This window comes from Heterocephalus glaber, unplaced genomic scaffold (assembly GCF_053883595.1).
Source record: "Heterocephalus glaber isolate CG9 unplaced genomic scaffold, H.glaber_assembly_v1.0 deba00000594, whole genome shotgun sequence".
In the NCBI taxonomy this organism is placed as follows: domain Eukaryota; kingdom Metazoa; phylum Chordata; class Mammalia; order Rodentia; family Bathyergidae; genus Heterocephalus; species Heterocephalus glaber.
Genome location: NW_028258151.1, coordinates 19033684 through 19046383, shown reverse-complemented (window position 1 = coordinate 19046383; position 12700 = coordinate 19033684). Strand labels below are relative to the sequence as shown.

The 12700-nt window shown below is 40.2% G+C and overlaps 1 protein-coding gene across 25 annotated transcripts in view; it reads right to left on the bottom strand.

Moving 5' to 3' along the window:
• Nucleotides 1–12240, bottom strand: part of Ppfia1 (PPFI scaffold protein A1) — a 119483-nt gene extending 107243 nt beyond the window's left edge. For 24 of the 25 annotated variants that reach the window (XR_002397351.2, XM_087205448.1, XM_021264451.2 and 21 more), the window contains exons 1-2: nucleotides 12007–12213; nucleotides 10638–10901 (exon numbers count right to left, since the gene is read on the bottom strand). Coding sequence is in view for 24 of the 25 variants with exons in the window: in XM_087205448.1 (XP_087061574.1) it covers nucleotides 10638–10901 (264 nt within the window). In the remaining variant the exon portion in view is untranslated. Of the gene's footprint in view, nucleotides 1–10637; nucleotides 10902–12006 lie in introns of all 25 variants that reach the window. The other variant, XM_087205451.1, reaches the window with a different exon arrangement.
• Between the last annotated feature and the right edge of the window lie 460 nt (nucleotides 12241–12700).

Sequence of the window (12700 nt, the reverse complement as noted above, 5' to 3'; positions counted from 1 at the left end):
CAAAGGGAAGACAGACTAGAATTGAATAGAAGAACTTCAAAGACCCAGGAAATTAAGGACCAGCACTGGGCCACTCACTCCACTGTCTTCCCAAGGTTAAGTGGCTGGGCAAAGCAGATTAGGGATTCTGACTGGAAACTGAACAGTGACTACCAAGCAAAGATTACTGGGTTTTGTTTACTCCTAATAAGTGATAATAATAATAATGATAAATATATCTACTAAAACTTTCCATATGCCACTGCAGATGGAGAGGGCACATCAGTCTTTTCTTCCACTTCCAGTTACACAACACAGACTGTAAAATGTTAACCCACCAAGTACAAGAGAAGTGGGATGCATTTGCTAACAATCCCATACAGGCAGCGAGAGGGAGAGGCCAAGATTCCACCCGAACAGGGAAACTCACTGAAATGAGTCCCACACTCAGAGCCCTGCTCTTTTCCTCAGAGAACGTGACAATTCTGCAGAGACTGGGGGCAGTGCACCATAAGATAGGAAGAAAACAGAGCAGAAAGTAGAGGTTAATAGAATCTAGGTGTTCTGCTGGGCCTGGGAAGACAAAAATCAGAGCATAGGCCTAACATCTAGAATAGAAGGGGTCAAGATTCCAGAGAAAAAGACACAAGGAGACCAACATTCTACAAAATGTGGCGAGAAGCAGAGTTCCTAGTAGTGTCAGAGATAAAAACTGAACTTCAAGACCCACCAAGCAGGAGGGGCCCTAGGAAACCTGGAGGCAACAGTGATGAAGGTGGCTGAGACTGCAGCTTACAAAGACGGAATCCTAGCCTCAAGTCTTGAACTGAATGAGGTGACTGTTTATCACATGACAGGAGGGATAGAGCATCTCCCAACCCACTACAGTCTTTCATCTGGAATACAAATGCTCAAGTAAAGGAACAAAAAAGAGAATATCAACAAACAGGACTAGGAAGAAAAACAGAACTAGACAAAGACCCAGAGGTGTTCACACAGTAGAGTTACCAGATGCAAACCTCAAATGTTCAAAATTATACTTCACAAAGGGAAAATTTTCACTGGAGAACTAGATTATTAAAAAGAATCACAGATTCCAGAACTTAAAAACATACAGTAAATGAAAATAAGCTATAGCCTAAACAGCAATTTGGATACAGCTGAAAGAAGAACCAATAAGCTGGGGAAAAGATCAGTAAACAAATATCTAAACAGAAATAGAAAAGTTTTAAAAATATTTCAGGGAGCATATGAAACATATAGGATATGGTAAAAAATAAAAAGTCTAAGGCACATACAAATGGAGATTCTGAAATGGAACTCAACAGAAAATAGGGAATATTTACAGAGAAAATAATCAAAACATTTTTAACTGATTAAACAATCAAGTCACTGATGCAACAAAGAACAGCAATTTTGCTGATGCCTAAGGCAAAAAGAAAACATTCAGAGGCCAGGCGTGGTGGAGCATGCCTGTAATCTAGGAGGACTGCCTCAAGTTTGGGGCTAGCCTGGGCTACATAGTAAGTTCAAGTCTGGCCTGAACCACATAGTGAGACTTTTGTCTTAAAAAAAAAAAAAGCCTGGGATTTAGCTCAGTGGCACAGCGCCTGCCCAGCAAGCGCAAGGTCCTGAGTTCAATCCCTGGTATCAAAAAAAAAAAAGAAAAAGAAAAAAAGAAAGAAAGAAAGAAAAAGAAACAAGAGGAAAAAGGCACTGCCTTAAATGGGAGAATAGAAGGGCTGTGGATTTAGCTCAGTGGTGCGGCCGCCTGCCTCACAAGTAAGTGCAAGGACCTGAGTTTGATCCCCAGTACTAAAAAACAAAAAAGGGAGAATAGCACAAAAAGTTGACTTTTCAAGAAAAGAAAAGCGGGAAGCTGAGCATGGTGGTGCATGTATGTAATCCCATCACATGGGCAACTAAGACAGGAGGATCAAGAGTTCAACACCATATATGTCCATCAAAAGATGAATGGATTAAAAAAAACCTGGTATATACAGTGCTACTCTGACATAAAGGATAAATGAGTCATTTATAGGAAACTGGATGCATCTTGAGATTATAATGTTAAGTGAAATAAATCGGACACACAAGTTTAAATATTGCATGGTTTCTCTTATATAAGAAAGCCAAAATACAAAGACCAAAATAAAAGATAATAGGAAATAACGCTGATCTTTTGCAAAAGATGGAAGAAGGGGAGAGGGAAGTGAGGTGAGGGGAAAGGAATGAAGAAAATAATTGAGATATGTTATGCACCTGTACCAACACCCCACGGAGAATGTAATCATTATATACCGCAAACATGTACTAATGAAAAATAAAAATTGAAAAAAGTTCAAGACCAATATGTACTAATAAAAAAAAATTTAAATGAAAGAGTTCAAGGCCAGCCTGAACTATGCAGTGAGACTGCCCCTCCCCAAAAAAGGAGGAGGAGGAGGAAGGGGAATAGGAAAAGAGGAAGGGAGGAGAAGTAGTCTTCGAGGAGGAGGAATAGGTGGAAAGAAAGAATAAGAAGGCTGAGGATTTAGCTCAGTGCCGCAGCAACTTCCTCACAAGCACAAGGTCCTTGGGCCGAGGATTTAGCTCAGTGGTTCTGGTGCCTGCCTGGCAAGCGCAAGGTCCCAAGTTCGATCTCCCGTACCAAAAAAAAAAAAAAAAAAAACCCTACAAGCACAAGGTCCTGAGTTCGATCCCCAGTACCACACACAAAAAAAGAGAAAAAATGAGAAGGAACCCAGGAAACAGCAAGCAGGCAACTTACAAAATGGTGAAAAAATAATTAAAGTTAAAAAGGAGAAAAAGTCCATTAAAAAAACCAAAAACCCAGAATTCTTCACTTGACAAAAACATTCTTCAAAAGTGAAGGCAAAACAGGTTTTTTCAGGCAAGCAGAAAGACAACTCATCACCCACAGATATAAACTAAAAGAAATAGGAAAGAAATGTGAAAAAATAAGGAATGAAGAGCAATAAATTAAATAAAATGTATAAATCTAAGTAAACATTAATTATGCAAAACAATGTTGACAATGCCAAAAATATCTAAAATTATAAAATATTACAATAACACAAAAGCTGGAAAGGGTTAAATGCAGTTCAAGCACCTAAGAAAACAGCAGTAGCTAGAAAACAATAAAAGTACTAAATTGAGGCCAGGGATTTAGCTCAGCAGTACCGCACCTGCCTTGCAGGCCCAAGTTCCTGAGTTCGATCCCCAGTACCAAGAAAAAAAAAAAAAAACAGAAAAAAGTACTAAATTAGGCATAAATTTAAAATGCACCCTATTACCTAGGAATGAGTATATATACATATATCCAAAAACTTAACAGAAGAAACATAGAATTTAAAATACTTCATACTTCTGAAAGAAGGCAAAAAGACAGAATAGATAAGACAAAAAAAACAAAGTAATGTGGTACCTATAAACCATCAAATATTAAGTTATATGTATATGGAGCAAATACTCCAATTAAAAAACAAAGATTGTCAGGATGATCAAAATAAAACTAACCACACACTATACTGTTCAGAGAGACACACCCTAATTATAAGAACTCAGGCAAATATCAACTAGTGCTGTGGCAAACACAAACATCAAAAAGACTTTAAAATAAGAATCAATGCTAGAGACAAAATGAGACACTTTACAATAACAAAAGTTCAATCCACCAAGAGGATAAAAGTTCTAAGTTTGAATGTACCTAAAACACAATCTCAAAATACATACAGGCACAGCAACACACACCTGTAATTGCAGCACTTAGGCAGGCTGGAAGCCAAAGATCCCAAGTTCAAGTTCTACCCAGCCAACTCAGGGAGATCTTGTTTCAAAATAAAAATAAAAAGAGCTGAGACATAGCTCAGTGGCAGAGCAACACTGGGTTTGTACTTCAATACTATCAAAACAAAACAAAATTGATAGATATAAAAGGAGAAATCCACAAATTCAGAATTAAACTATGCTGCATAATATACAGTCACTTGTAGCTGTTAGCACCTGAAATGTGGCTACTCCAGGAGCTCCAGTGCCACAACTGGCTAGCACGCCGTCCTTATACAGCTACTCCAAACTGAGATGGGCTCCAAGTATAAAATACACACTAGATTGTAAAGACTCAGCATAATAAAAAGACTCAATATAATTCAAATATGTTTTAATGTCAATTACAAGTGGAAATGATAATCTTTTTGATATTTGGGCTGAATCAAATATATTATTAAACTTAAATTTCACCTATTTCTTTTTACCTTAATGAGACTACTGGAATATATGATCAACAAAGTTAATCAATGTACATAGAAGACCATGTACATCAACAAAATTGTTTTTGTTTGGGGACAAGACCTCATTATGTAGTCCAGGCCAGCCTGAACTTGGTATGTAGTCCAGACTGGCCTTGAACTCGTGATCCTCCTGCCTCAGCCTCCCAAGAACTAGGATTGCAGGTATGTGCCACCATGCCTGGGAACATACTTTATTTTCAACTGCCCAAGAAATATTTTTTTAAAAAACAACTAGAAAATCCCCAAAATTAAGAAAGTTAAACAGTATACTTCTAAAAATTTTTTGAATTAAAACAGATACCACACTGGAAATTAGAAACTATTTTTTTACATTATAGATAATGCAAATTTGACTTATCAAAACTTGTGGGATGTAGCTAAATAAAGGTGTGCTCAAGGGAAACTTATGGCCTTAAATACATATATATTAGAAAAGAAGACCCAGCACCCTGGGAAGCTAAGGTAGGAGAATCACATGTTCAAGCCCAACCTGGGTAACTCAAGTGACTTAGCAAGATCCTATCTCACAATTAGAAAAATAAAAAGGGCTAAGGCTGTAGCTCAGTGTGAAGGCTCTGAATTCAATCCTCAGTATAAAAAAAAAGACAGACTAAAAATTGATGAAGTATTTACTCAAAAAACCAGAAAAACGAACAAAGTCAAAGGATTTTATTAATGAAATAGAAAATAAGCATGAAATAGAAAAACAACAACAAAAAACCCCAAGCCAGGCACGATGGAACATGCCTAAAATCCCAACACACGAGGAGGCTGAGACTGGAAGACTGAAAGTTCAAGGCAAAACTGGATTACACGGCAAACTAAAATTCAGTTCTTTGAAAGAACGTACAAAACTGACAAATTCCTAGCAAGACAGATTAAGAAAAAGAGACAAGGCACAAACTGCCAATATGAGGAATTACTGAAATGGACATCCCTATAGATCACATAGATAACAAAGATACTGTAAATCACTTTATACTTAAAAACTGGAAAGTCTGAATGGCCTGAAAAAATCCCTAGGGAAAAAAAGACCTTGCCTAAATAGACACGAGACTATATCAGAAAAATCCTATTTCTATCTATAAAATTGATTCTGAAAGTTTTCTTTCTCAGAAGGAAAACCCTAGACTAGGTGGGTTTTGCCAATGAATTCTTCCAAGTATTTATGGAAGAAAACACCAAAGTCACAAGTCTTCCAGGGAAAAGAAAAACACTTTTCACCTTGCTTTATGAGACCAGCACAACCTTGATATCAAAACTTAAAGACAATAGAAGAAAATAAAATTTTAAGTAAGTATCTTTCATAAATATAGAGGCAATAATCCTAAACAAAACATTACCAAATAAAATCCAGTAAAACCAGACTACATAGAAATTGGGCTGGAATTACTTTAGAATTACATTTAAAAGTTGAATTGGCTGGGGGTTGTGGCCCAATGGTAGAGTATTAGCCTAGCACACTCAAGGCCCTGGGTTTGATCCCAGTATCCTAAAAAAAAAAGTTAAATCACATAATAGAAAAGTCACAAAAGGATACAACAACTGGATAATATGGGGCCTTGTATTGGATTCTGGAACAGAAAAAGAGCATCAGGGAAAACTTGATAAAATCTGAATAATGTTTACAGTTCAGTTAATATTGTGCTGATGTTAACTTCCTGGTTTCGGTAACTGTACTGTAGTTTTGTAAGATGATAAGACTGGTGTAAGATGAGTAATGAGCGTATATGAACTCTAAAAAAAGAAAAGAAAATTGTAATTGTCTCAAAAGATAAAATTCAACACCACTCACAATTTCTAAAAACCGAACAAACTAAGAATAAAAAAATATATTTTGATAGAAAATAAAGAAAACCCCAGGGCCTAGAGTAACTATCATGCTTAAAAGTGAAATAATGAAAGCTTTCGTCACATATCAGGAACAAGACAGGGATACAAGGATACATGTTCACACCACTTTTTTTCAACACTGTATTGGACATCTCAGCCAGTGTAATAAAGCAAGAAAAAGAAAAATGGTAATAGCACTTGGAAAGAAAAAACATGCCCATCGTGTAAAATATCAGGTCTGTCTCTATATTAGTGATTACATAGCTGTCTCATGTTTGTAGATTCCCCACACTATACTGCAAATTAACTGCAATCCCAATTAAAATGCCAGCACATATTTTGAAGAGAGACTGCCACACCTATTCTAAAACTTATCTGAAAATGCAAAAGACCAAGATTAGCTAAGGAAATTTTTTTTTGGTACCAGGGATCAAACTTGGAACCTTGCACTTTCCAGGCAGGCGCTGGAACCACTGAGCTACATCCCCGGTAGCTAAGGAAATCTTGAGGAACAAAAGTAGAGGACTTAAATTACCAGATCTCAAGATGTACTAAGTCTGGGGCCGGGGATGTAGCTCAGTGGTGCTGTGCCTGCCTGGCAAGCGCAACGTCCTGAGTTTGTTCCTCAGTACCAAAAAAAAAGACATACTAAGTCTACAGAGTACTATTTTCGCAAAGATGACAGAAAGATCAATGGAGTAAAAAAGAATCCAAAAACAGACCCATACATTTACAGTCACTTGAAGAGGTGAAAAAGATGGCATTGCAATACCAATTCAGTGAGAAAAGCATGGTCCTTTTAATGAATTATGCTGGGTCATTCAGATATCCATGTTAGAGAGGAAAAAAAGGAGTATTGGCCTCTATCTCATATCATAAACAAAATCAATTTTGTATGGAAGATAATGCTTTTACAAGACAATATAAGATAGTGTCTTCACAAACTTTGTCTAGCAGATTTTTCTTTTTCTTTGGTACTGAGGATTGAACAGGACCTTGTGCTTGTGAGGCAGGTGCAAGGCCACTGAGCTAAATCCCCAGCCCAGTAGCAGATTTCTTAAAATAAGACACAAATCATTAAACATTACTGAAAAGACTGATCAAGCTACATTAAAATGTAAAATTTTTGCCTATCAAAAGATACTAATGAGAGGGTGAAAAGGCCGACAACAGTATAAAAACAATCTGGCATACATACAGTATATGTGCTCAGAATATATAAAAACTCTTTCAAATCATTAAGAAAACAGAAAACCCAGTCACCAAATGGGCAAAAGAAAATTCACAAAAGACATCCAAATGGCCAATGAACACGTTCAGAGAAGCTCTAGGTATGCATGCTGATTGCTCATGGGGAGCAGCAAATTCAAACCATGCTGAACCGCCCCTCCCACTAAATAAGCCACCAGGACAGCTAACATAAAAGAATGAACAATACCAGGTGTAAAGATCATAGCACATGCTATCTATCACTCCACGGTTCCACTCATTTTTGAGACAGGGTCTCATTATGTAACCTAGGCCGGGCTCAAATTCACAATTTTATTGCCTTAGCCTCCTGAGTGCTGAGCTTATGGGCATGTGCTACCACGCTCAGCTGTAGCTCCACTCTTTGGTATACATTCAACAAATGCGTGTGTGTGTGTGTGTGTGTGCACCAAAAAATGACACAAGAATACTCAGAACAGAATTTATAAAAACTGGAATCAAACCAAATGTCTGTGAACAGCAGAAGGAACAATTTTGATACATCTGTATGCTGGATTACCAGACAGATGAAAACACGGTATGAGACAACACAGGTGAATCTCACAAACAATGAAACAACCAAGAAACACAATAGAGGTATTATTTTTCTTCATTTAGTAAAGAAGAAGCAAAAATAATCAATGGTGAAAAATCAAGACCATGGTTAGAATTTAAAGTTAAAAGCAATTTGCATTTACCACCAAGTTCCGTTCCTGGCACTAGGTTGTTAAAAGAATTGGTTGCTAAATGAGGAGCTGTATATAATATGTACATTACAATACTGAGAACAAAGAAATGGTCAAAGGAAACTCCAACTTGATGACTTTGCTTTTATTTGCATAACTCTTCTATGCAGTATGTAATGTATACCAGAACATAAAACTAAAGTAATATACAGTACCATCAACAAAAATTACAGTACTATATAAACAAGGTGTACTGTGTAAAAAAAAGACATTAAGACTCTATAAACAAGATGTACAGAACTGTACCGAAAAAAAGATGGGTCACAAGTCTGAGCAGCAGGTCATAAGTCCAAACAGTTGTTAAACAGGTAGTTCATTAAATGAGGAACATCTGTACTGGGAATAAGAAGGAAGGGGCTTCCAGGAAGCCAGTTAATGTTCCATCTTGATCTAGAAACTGTTCTGCAAGGGTGTTGGCACTGTGAAAAGTTCGCTGAGATGTACAAGTCTTATCTGAGAATATTTCTGATATATGCGATAGTTGGCTTTCACACTGAGCTACAGTCTCTCATCCCCTTATTTTTTATTTAAGACAGCTGCTAAGTTGCTCAGCCTGGGCTCAAATTTCTGATCCTCCTGCCTCAGCTTCCCTATGGGCTGGGCATTCCAGGCATGCACTTCCATGCCCATCCTTTTACTTAAATTTTCTAAAGTACAGTACATTCTGACTTGACTACCTAATGTGTCAAGAGTACACAAGCGCTTAGTTGACACACCTGTCTGATCACACAACTAACCACCAAAGATGAACCTGATTCCAGGAAAGGAAAGGGTCCAAAACAAGTTTATTTCAGGGTTTCTGTGTTTCTGAAATACTGCAATCAGGTGTTCAGGTGGTGACGCAAGCTGTTGGCATCATCACATTATGCACACAACTAAGCATTTCCAGGCTGCCACACCGAGCAGTAGCCAGAAGCAAATCACCAGGCAACCATCTCACCAGCAGGTGTGACAACACCCACTGACTGAAACGAACTGTATAAAACTCCTATCACTTCCCTCTCGTGTCCTGTGTGCCTATTCTTTCCAAAAACGACCTACTGAATATGTATGTGCCATATTAGATAAACACTTTAGTACATACACACCTACAGTATATACACCTCAAATTACATTAGAATCTATTACAAAAATAAAACCAAACCACAGAAATTTACCAACACCTGTATATATAAGAAAATCCTGGTAAAACATAAATTTCTCCCCATTACCTCTACCTACGCAAATAGAAGCTCGCTAATTCTTTTAATCTTGTCATAATAAAATCTGACCTGAATAAACTTTGTAATTTATAAGATTCCAATAAGAAAAATCTTAACATGGTCTGGGGATATAGCTCAGTGACAGAGAAGTAGACAAGTATGCATGAGGCCCTATTTCAATCCTCAGCACCACAAAAACAAACAAACAACCAACCACTAATGATTCTCTAACTAATAAAAGGAACATATAATACTAACATCAAATTATTGTTTCTAAAAAGGAAATTCAAATGTTTGGCTTATCAATCTTTCAGGAGAATTGACTACAGCCAAGAAATGCATTAGGGCTAGTAATTATTCATTTGATAATTTATCACTGCAGACCCATCATGAGAGTATAAATATATACTTGTTCCGGTCTATCTGAATGTACTATAAAGGCATCTATTATGAATAGGTAAAATGGCACCTAGACAGCTTATAAATACCTAAATAGTAACCTACTTATCTCCACTATGCTGTGTACCATTTAAATGTTTTTGGTTTTACTATGTTCTCCCTTCACCTACCCATTAAGTCCTCATTTAATTCCACAAGAGAAGGCTTTGAAACATTGGTCTGAATGGTAATATACTTCAAAAAAACAACTACGGCTGTTCTAAACTTTAAAATTCTAGCCTACCAAAGAGAAAGTTCCTAAAGAATCAATTTCCAGTCTTCTACCCCTCACTACAAATTCAACTTACAAAACACAGGTAATTCTAATAAAGATGGGCTATAAAATTCTTTTCTAGGGCCAGGGATTTAGCTCAGTGACATTGCGCCTGCCTCCGAAAAGTCCTGAGTTCAATCCCCAGTACCAAAAAAAAAAAAATTGGGGGGGGGGAATCAATCCTACTTGCCTACTAAATTTCATTAGAAAACTGGAAATCCCTGTGATATAATCCACGGGAAACACACATATAATTCCTGCGATACAAGCCATGGGAAGTCTGCATTAACCAAGAGACCTCACACAACAGAATGAAAGGAACCATGTAGCTTGGCTGTTGCTTTGGGTCCTTTTAAAAAAACTTCGAAATGCATTTCTAAATCTAGGAAATTCCTCAAAAATAGGAATGAGAGTAATAAAATATTTTCACATGACTTTAGAGAACATTAGTTTGTTCTAAGAAGTTTAATCCCCAGGAACTCTGCATGTGCTTACAAACACCAGACACCATCATTTCACATGTGGTTACACAAAATACTCAGGTAATATTAACAAAAGATGGTATCATAAAAAGACACTTAGCGGGGGAAAAAACCCTGTAGTTTCAGGTGAAAAGCACACATACCTGTGGAAGTGCGGTATTGAGCTGTCTCTGCAAGGAGTCTCTTTCATGACCAACCTCGTGTAATTTCCCCTGGGTTAATGCCAATGTTTCTTGAGTCTCTCTCAGTGTGTCGAGAAGACGATCCCTTTCTTCTAGCATGGAGACCATAAGCTGTTCAAAATGAGAATCTGCGTCTGGCTGTGAAGGGGAGCCAGATCCATGGCTTCCACTTCCTCCCGGGGGGCCTTCTGCTTCACTGATAGTGGGCATCACCTCGCACATCATCTCGAAACAAAAAAATCCAGACTAGAGTTACTAAGTGCACAATACAGGTTCCCACAAATCTACAACTTTATGAGTATCTGTAGCTAATAAAGGGAAGTTGACAGTTTCCTTATGCTCACATTCTTTGTATGCAAATACTCTGTGAAGCTATACACAGGCAAACATTAAGTGCAGAAAGGCACAACATGAAGACATTAAAGGAGACAACAATCCAGGGAAGAGGGAAGGGACAAAGAGAACTACCTACTATAAAGAACAAACCCTGTAAGGTTTTGTTTGCAAAGCCAGACTTTTTAGTTCTGAAAACAAGTGTGCTTCTGTGACTTATTTTTTTTCTATTTTCCCGGAGGGGGCACATGCCACCCAATCATTTTTCAGGAAAAGCACCGAAGGAGTATACAGCCAGGAAAACTGACAAGCACAAAATCCACCAGGCATCTTACAGGAATGTGTGCAGTCAGCTCCCTGAATTCTTGGGCTGGATTTAGTGAACAGTGAAAGGAATCGGATTCGCTAAGGCCCGTGAGAGATGTTTTTCAATGGCTGCAATGGCTGGTCAGTCAACCCTAACTTACATAAGTTTACAGCTCAAAAACAAAACAAAACAAAACAAAAAAAACACCTCCATAGTGGAAATACAACAGGTCAATACAGTGGAGAACGGCTAGGAAGATAGACTCTGAGATGCTATTAAGTATGTCACATACACAGACGGGCCAAAGAAGGCGAAAGGGGCTACTTGAAGGCAATATTCTGGACAGGGCGACCCTCGATCAAGAGATGCCCACGACCACACACCTGACGGGGTGCTGCAGCAGCCCCGACCCACTTACCCTAGAGCCCGCCCGTATGCGGCCACAGGTGCGCGGCCACAATCCCAGAGCCGAGGTCACCGGGGCGACGGGTCAGGGAGGGGGCGACGCGCAGCGGTTAGAGCCAGTCCCTCGAGGTACAGGGGGTCCCGCCGGGTGTGCGCAGGGCCAAACGGCGGCTGGGGGCCGGATCTTCGCCCCGTCCGCCCCTGCCCCAGGTGACATTTGGCGCGCGCAGCACCCCCCCACACACCCCCGCTACGCCCGTTCTGCCTCAGTCTCTCGCTCCTTACCTTGCTCGCCAGCGGGAGCGGCGAGGAGGCTCCCTGGCGGCCCGCTCTAAGCGAGCTCGCGGGCCGACAAAGGCAGCCCGCGGCTGGTGTCCGCGCCCCCTACACGCGGCCCGGGCCCGCCGCCAGTCACGAAGGCCGGCCCGCGGCCGGACACTGGCGAGCGCGGAGAAGCGGGCCCGGCGGCGCGTCGCCGGCGTCAACGTGCCTGACGTCGGGAGCGTCGAGGCGAGCGTCAGCACCGCCCCGGGGGAGGGCCAGGAGCGCAGCGGCCCGAGTGCGCATGCGCAGTCTCCGCAGGAGGAGGTGGGCGGTACCTCCCGATTCTTGATTGGCTGTTGTGGCCTGAGCCCCGCCCTCCAGGCCCCCGCTCAAGCGGGTGTAGCCATCCGTGCCGCAGGTGGAAGCGGGGTTTAGGAACACGATCTTAGCTCCCGGTCTATCCTAACTCTTCAGCGATGTCCCAGATCCCCTTCCGCACCCTTGGGGACACCACAGGCCTTTTTTGGGAGTCTGCCAGGGACCAAGCTCTGATACTTCTCTAACGTCACGTCCACACAACCCTCCAGAGTGGGGTTAATTCCTGTCTGACCGAACCGAAAGCCGGAGCTTCAGCCACCTGCCCAGCCAGAGCCGATCCGAGCCCATCGAGTCGGCTCCGGGCCGTGCACGGAACGGTCCCTTAAGGCTGAGAAGC